The sequence below is a fragment of the Ipomoea nil genome, unplaced genomic scaffold (assembly GCF_001879475.1).
Source record: "Ipomoea nil cultivar Tokyo-kokei standard unplaced genomic scaffold, Asagao_1.1 scaffold1558, whole genome shotgun sequence".
Taxonomy (NCBI): Eukaryota; Viridiplantae; Streptophyta; class Magnoliopsida; order Solanales; family Convolvulaceae; genus Ipomoea; species Ipomoea nil.
In genome coordinates, this window is record NW_017617986.1 from 330,164 (window position 1) to 337,752 (window position 7,589).

Sequence of the window (7,589 nt, forward strand, 5' to 3'; positions counted from 1 at the left end):
CTAATGAACGCTTAACAAACGAACACGAACAAAATTATCAAAAACTTTAACAAACGAACACGAACCTCTAAATTCTTTAACAAACGAACACGAACAGAATTATCAAAAACTTTAGCAAACGAACACGAACCTCTAAATTCTTTAACAAACGAACACGGACAATTTTCGTTCGTTTATGTTCGATTCGTTAACAGCCGAGTAATTAATTTGAAAAATTAGCATTAAACGTGAGAAATTATTATAGTCAAAAGACCGTGGCATTAACACGGTTTGGGCGTAAGTGCCTAACCGGAGCCACTACCCGGCCCGTAACCGACCGAAAGGTTGTGGGCAATTTATATCCTACACCACGGCGCGCGTTGCACTATGCGCCCAGATGCCAAATGACGTCGTTTTAATTATTTTTTGTTTTGAAATTTTCCGCCCTAGTGAATGGCAGTAGTTTTTTCTTTAAAAAAAAAACCCGCTGTTCAAGAATGTACATAATGTTATATTAGAATACACATAATGTTATACATGAATGTACATAATTATATAACAAAATATACATACTCTTTTTAAAAGATAATACACATAATCTAACATAATACATAATAAACATAAACTTTTAACATAATACACATCAACTCTTAACATAATACACACAAATTTTCTGATTCGGATGTACATAATTGTATAAAAAGAATGTACATAATTATATAAAAAATACACATAACTGTATGAATCAATACACATAACGTTGTGAACAAATACACATAACGTTGTGAACAAATACACATAATCTCAGCAACTTTTTACCGCGCCTCCCAACACTATCTCAAAACGACGTCGTTTTGGGAGGCGCGTGGCGTATAGTGTTATGTGCGCCGTGGTGTAGGATATAACGATTGAAGGTTGTGCAACTTTCAACCTGAGATATCAAACTTTCGAGTGTAATCAAATCCTAACCTAGACGATACACACAGAACACCCGAGAATGTCGGCGTCGGAGTTACCGGACGAGCTATGGAGAAGAATTTTGGAAACTGGAATTCACCTCTCCAACTTGAGCTACAGGGACCTCTGCTGCCTCTCAATCACTTGCCGGCGTCTCAACCGCATCTCCGGCGAGGATTTTCTCTGGTATTCTCTGCTTTCCTCGGATTTTCCGCAACCTCACGCCAACGATCCTTCCTCCGCTTCTACCTCCAGCAAAAAGAAATCCCTCTACAAAATCAGGTTCAAAATACATACCAATACTTTATGTATTTACCGGTTTATTAATGTACCTCGCACGTCCATTGTTTAATTGTGTCCTTAAATGTGAAGATATGAAAGGGATAGGGAGCGGAAGCGGTTAGCGCACAGAAGAGCTGTTTTGAGAATGGAGAGTGAAGTTGCTGAGCATCGGAGGAAGATTCAGGAGTTAGAGCTTCAGTTGGCGGAGGAGAAAGAGAAGATGAAAAGTGCCGTTGTTGAGTTGTCGAATTTACGAAGGGTGAGGTAGTGATGTTTCTATGAACTTATTTCCTATTCTCTTCCCAACTGATTTCCTTTAGATTTCAGCATTGGTGCTTGTTCACGATTAATGGCATGCCAAGTATACTATTGCATTAGGTTTTTTGAGATTTAGTCCTAAACAACTTTTTGTGCTTAATTAGGTTCTCGATTTTGATGGTTTTATTCAATTGAGTTCTCTATTAAGATAGCTTGGTTATTCCACCTCTATTAATACCCAATATAGTCCTCCACTATAGTAATTTTACCAAGTTAGTCTTCGACTATAGTGATTTTATCCAATTTAATCATCGGCTATAGTGATTTTTTTTATTTATTTAGTCTTTAATTCTAACAACTGAGAATTCAATTGGGTAAAACCATCGAAATCTGAACCTAATTAAGCATAAAAAGTTGTTTAGGACTAAATTGAGAAAAACTACGATGACTAAATTGGGTATTAACTCATTAACAAAGAGATGTTATGCTAAAATTTCGTAGTTCTTCAAAGAAACTCTGAAAAAAATTTGGATGTTCGCGGAGTTGTATCAATGCATGCTTGAGGAATCATGGAATTTGATCTTACCTGGGTATACTACATTGGAGAAGATTTTATGCTGTTATCTATGTTGAAACAAAAAGTGCTGAACTTGTTCATGATTCATTGTTTTGATACTGGTAGGGATTTCCTTGTTTCAGGCAAGCATCAGTTGCACTAAATGTGTGGCAGCCAGATGTTATTCGAGGCAGGCAAAAACAGGTTGTTGAGCAGTGCAATGTACCGGTTGATTCTCGAATCAATTCCACTGAAATGGAACTCAGGCTTTGTAGGCAACAAATTGAAGGATTTGATAAGGCCCTGGTAAGTAATTATCTGCTTCTGACATCTGCAATCTTGTATTTCGTCTGTGTTATTTGTTACAGAATGGACAACAATATTACTAGCTGTCGTATGGATCATTGCAGAGAGTTGAGGTTCGAAGGTTAGAAGCTGCAAAGGAAAAGTTGGCTTCGGTAAAATATCACCCCTTGCAAGACAATAACCTGGCACTCAGCCCACTTGGCACTAGAAAGAAAAAGTTGAAAACTTCATCACATGTAAAACCTACTTTCTTCAAATCACAAAATTTCCTATTTGTTTTTTCATTTTCAATTTTGTTAGTGTAACTTTGGCTTTCGTTTTGCCACAGATTTTATTCTGAAAGAGTGATCCAAAAAGGATAACTAATGATTCTTCTCGGTTACTTCGCAGGTTTCATAAATGAAGACGAGTATTTGCTCCGTATTAAAGATGAGGCCCTGCTCATAGTGGATCATGGATGAGGACCTAACACATATCTTTGTAAAACTCCATGAAGCTTAGACAAATAGTAACCCTCTTTTGGATGACGAGGGAATCCCATAACCCTTTTGGGTGTAGGTAAACCCCGCCTTGTGACCCTAGCCGGCAAAAGACCACAAGGAAGTAAACCAGCCTAGGTTACCCATAATTGACCGGGTCAAACCAAGGGGGCAAGGATTCGAACTCGTGAACTTGTGGTTACAAGTGTGGATCTCTTGCGATCTTGGCTGCGGTTACTCCCAATCTAGTAACCCTCTTTGTTTTGGGAAGGGGGAGTGGATCATCGATTAAACCCTTCAACTGTTACCAAGTTTCAGGTTGTGCCACCGTGGTCTAGGATTTCTGATTTGTTTAGATCTTCATACTAGAGAATCCATTCAACTACTTTCATTTGCTTCGATAAAAACTCCTACCATACTTGCTAGCTTGCTTCACTTTCAATCACGGTGGCTCAGCAAGTTTGTTGCATTTCTGTTAGTTCACTTGAACATGCCGGCTAGCAGAGCTATCACCGTAGTTCATGTAGTATAGTTATACATGCATATGTAGATTGTAGTCCCACTTAGCTTCCCCAAACAAAGGAATTCGCATTGGAACTTTTAAACAAGAAGTTGGATATTAAGTTAGAGAAAGTTAAGTATAACATAATAGTGTGTTATTGATATGCTTTTGACAGGAAATCGGCATTATCTCTTGGTGGGTGGCTTTGAATTTTTCTCTCCCAATAGTTGATAGTGATTATACATCTTAATTTTGTTCTCTTTTTGTGTGTAGTGCATTCTGAAGCCTGAACTGCCAATCTGGTGAAGAACAATGAAGTCTGTCTTGGCAAGATCGCTAATGCCTCCACTGCACAATTGTGCAAGAATTCTGAACCGTGTCTTGCTTAAACCACGACTGTTCCAACAATATGCGCGAGGGATTATTTTCTGCTGTGACTCGAGCAAGAATATGAAGACTGCTGTGACTCGAGCAAGAATATGAAGAAACTGCAATCATACATTGCGTGGATACAAGTATTTTGTAGGCAGATACAGCATTATTGTATGAGTAGAAAGCCTGATTTTGCATGGCTTTAATTTGCAATATACATCATCTGGAGCAGTGGAATGCCTCCTCATGCAGTACTGGAAGGAATAGCAATTCGCACCAAATATGTTATATATATAAAGATACAAAATCAATCTTTATTTTTTAAGGTAATTTCTAATTTTGATCGTATACCGATTTAACTATGTTCATTTCCAAGTTCTATTGTATACATGCTTGTAACCATTTTTTATTTTGTCCGAAATGATTATTATAATAGATTTTTATTTGTTTTTGAAAACAGATTATTATAATAGATTAACTAGTAGTTCTACCCGTGCGATGCACGGCCATATATGTAATCAATAGAATATATATTATTGTATAATAAAAAAAAAAACACTGCCGCAAAACATTTCAAATGTATTAGACATTATTGAATATTTCTTTATATACGACATTTGTAGTCGTATTTTTAGATTGTACATTTTCGTAATAAATGAGTATTTTTAATCCCTTAGGATTACTAACTCTCGACAATGCTACATACATTTGACCATGACCTCTTCAAAAACAAACCCACATTGGACAGTGTTTGGCCTTGGCTTTTATTTATTGTCATGGCATATGACAACATTAGCGGAAATTGCTTTCTTTGGAACTTAAAAGGCAATCTTGGATCCGAAGGTGCTAAGGACATCCTTGGAATTAAGACCTTTGTACCCGCACTTGATCCGGTCAGTATTTGAGCTTCTAAAACATGATCAGCCAACTTTGAAATAACCATCCTTGTACCATTGCACAACCCCAATGAGTGATCAATATTTCTTAAGAGCATAATTGGGGAGCCAACTTTTAGAGTCAATGAGTGATTTGGAACTCCAGAACATCTTAAGCCATTTAAAAATTCCGGTGTGTGCAGAGCATCAAGCATGTCAACATTAGAATCAGATTTGCATACCGAATCACAACTGTGATACGTCCTTCCTTCAGCATTGTTATAGTCATTCATGTATTCGTTGACTGTATCTACAACATCCAAAGTTGGCGCAAAGATCGCACGATCTTTTAGATATTCATGATCTCTGTGGCCACTGCGAAACATAGGGAATGTGCTATCAACAATTGTAGAAATAGGATCCTCCCCACACGTGAGCAAAAATTGTTCAGGAATATTTATCTCAGATTCTCCATCCATTGAATCACCAATTGTTCCATCACCTATATTAGCAATCCACTTTGCAAAATCCGCAATCTCTTGAACTTCACTATCTGATTTCAAAGCCCTAAGCCGTAGATTCTTTGTTAACCTTAAAACTTTACATCTTCTCCAAAGATAAGATGAATTTATACTTGCTCGCACAATATCTTGCCTCGTGCCCTTTGGAATTACTGGTAGAATCTATCTGAAATCTCCACCTAACACCACGGTTTTTCCACCAAAATTCATATCAAAGCTATTTGGATTTTTGGCACGCATTATATCTCTCATAGATCGGTCCAAAGCTTCAAAGCAGAATTTATGCATCATTGGTGCCTCGTCCCAAATGATTAACCTACTTTGCATGATCAACTATGCCAAAGGACTGCTTTGACTGATATTGCAAGTTGAATCTTCATTAACAGCGATCGGTATTGCAAACCTTGAATGGGCAGTTCTTCCCCCGGGTAATAGAAGAGAAGCTATGTCACTTGATGCAACGTTCAAAACTATCTCACCCCTTGACCTTAGAGCAGAAGACAATGCTCTCCACAAGAATGTTTTTCCCGTTCCACCGTATCCATAAAAAATAAAAATAAAAAAAAAATAAAAAAATAAAAAAAAAAGTCCTCCAAGATTATTCTCAGCATCTTGCAATACGTTGTCATATATTGTTCTTTGCTCTTCAGTTAGTTTCTCCACCAAAGTATCATTCTCTTCCTTCATTACATTAATATCATATGCCAATTCCTCCTGTATCAACCGATTGGTTGTTCTAGAATGATTAACTAAATCGGGTATCGGCATTGACTGAAAGTCTTTCAAACTTTTTTCCATAGCTGAAAGCATTATTTCTATCTCCGTAAGTGCAAAATTCTTCTTCTCATCTTCAGATATAATCAAATCTGTGACAATATTATTAACAACTATGATAACTTTGTTTGTAAAATTCTATTGTAAAAAGGAAAAAATAGAATACATGGATTTTCCAATTGTTCTCTAATCTTGAATTGTGCATCGTCGGACAAATGAATCCATGCAGCTTCCCACACAACCTCTGATTTTGCTATTGAGTTTGTCATCAAGAGAGTGACAAACAATCTTCTCAAATTCACAGTTGTAGCCCAATGACTTGCTTCTTCTATAGCATGAACATATTCCCTGTCGTCATCTACTAATCCTCTAGCACAACACGCATCCCTAAAAGATTCATATTGGACACCATCTACTGTTTTTATATCTAAATAACATGTGGGACCTTTGACTTTATTCAAAAGACACCTCAAATAAAAGATCTCCCCTGACCCAGGAGGCACATAGAATACTCTACCGATTGAAAATCCTATTTTCCTTGGCTGCCATTTTCTAATATCTTTCTTCCATACAAATTTCGTTGGCATTTCAGCATATGTCAAATTCCTTGCTTCCGGGTAGGTTTTATTTGCCTCAAACCATTCTAGGAACATGCTTTGTAAGATTGTTGGTTGGGTGAGTATGTTATCAACTGGATCATCATCTGCGAAAACAACACTTTGTTGATTCGGCAAGTGAAAGCTTAATCGTTCCATTGATGGTGTCCTAAACTGTATATCAAAACCGAACAACTGCCACGATGCTTCACACGGCGATATGTACCTACAATCATAGTACATACTGATTTCATCAATAACTTGCGGTCCATCTTGATCATTGTTGGTTCTGTAAAACTCTTCTGTCACCCTGTCGTGACCCTTGTTCACGTACTTGAACAAATACTTGATTGAACGGCACTGATTGCACCATTCAACATTAATATGAGCCCTATACTTTAACAACAAATGCCTATTGTGTGGTACCACGTACCTATTATCCAAGTTAATCCCATTGCGCATCACGGAATGACCATTGTCTCTTCTCCGATATATAGGATAACCATCATCATCAAAAGTTGAGAAATTAACAAACTTTTTGGGAAAATGTTTAGTACATTTACCATTCGCCATACATGGAGAAGTCAACCTGGCTCTCCCGCAAGGACCATGCATCATAAACTCCTCAATTACTTTGAAGTATTATGTGTAAGCTTCTTGATCAGGTAACTCAGCTGAAATAATGTGGTCCAAATTGTCCACACTATGGGCTCCATTGATTTTATCCAAAAACAGAAGAATATGAGCATGTGGTAAACCTCTTTTTTGAAACTCTATGGTATATTACTATTAACATATAAAAATAAATAAAATAGAGCAAAAAATATCAACAGTCAAACTTCTCACACTGTTTTAAATAGTGGCATTTTATTTACGTACCTCCCATTACTGGTCAAAATAACTTGTTCTTGCTACAGTCTGAGATTAGAGTGTCCAATTTCATTTTGAATAATCTACATATTATGTCAGGACGATCTTCAGGTTTTAACTTTCTATAATTCAAGAAGCGTTGTACCTCAGGCCACTTGGGGTTGCAGGTGAATGTGATAAACAAATCTGGATATCCAACCAATCTACATATTGCCATAGCGCCCTGGTAATTTTGAATCATGTATCTAGCACCCCCTGTAAA

General features: G+C 37.1%; 1 protein-coding gene across 1 annotated transcript; it reads left to right on the forward strand.

Moving 5' to 3' along the window:
• Positions 1-265: 265 nt before the first annotated feature.
• On the forward strand, positions 266-4,095 carry LOC109189605 (F-box protein SKIP24). The gene is made up of 6 exons (XM_019340217.1): positions 266-330; positions 922-1,218; positions 1,309-1,482; positions 2,176-2,338; positions 2,443-2,574; positions 2,729-4,095. Exons 2-6 carry the CDS (start codon positions 977-979, stop codon positions 2,735-2,737), a joined length of 720 nt encoding a protein of 239 aa, XP_019195762.1. The 5' UTR covers positions 266-330; positions 922-976; the 3' UTR covers positions 2,738-4,095.
• The last annotated feature ends 3,494 nt before the right edge of the window (positions 4,096-7,589 follow it).

Bases quoted from the DNA above. Each gene is read 5' to 3' on its own strand.
- LOC109189605 (XM_019340217.1), top strand. From the start codon at position 977: ATGTCGGCGTCGGAGTTACCGGACGAGCTATGGAGAAGAATTTTGGAA. The intron at 1,219-1,308 runs GTTCAAAATACA...TTAAATGTGAAG, and splicing joins AAATCCCTCTACAAAATCAG to ATATGAAAGGGATAGGGAGC. The intron at 2,339-2,442 runs GTAAGTAATTAT...GGATCATTGCAG, and splicing joins AAGGATTTGATAAGGCCCTG to AGAGTTGAGGTTCGAAGGTT.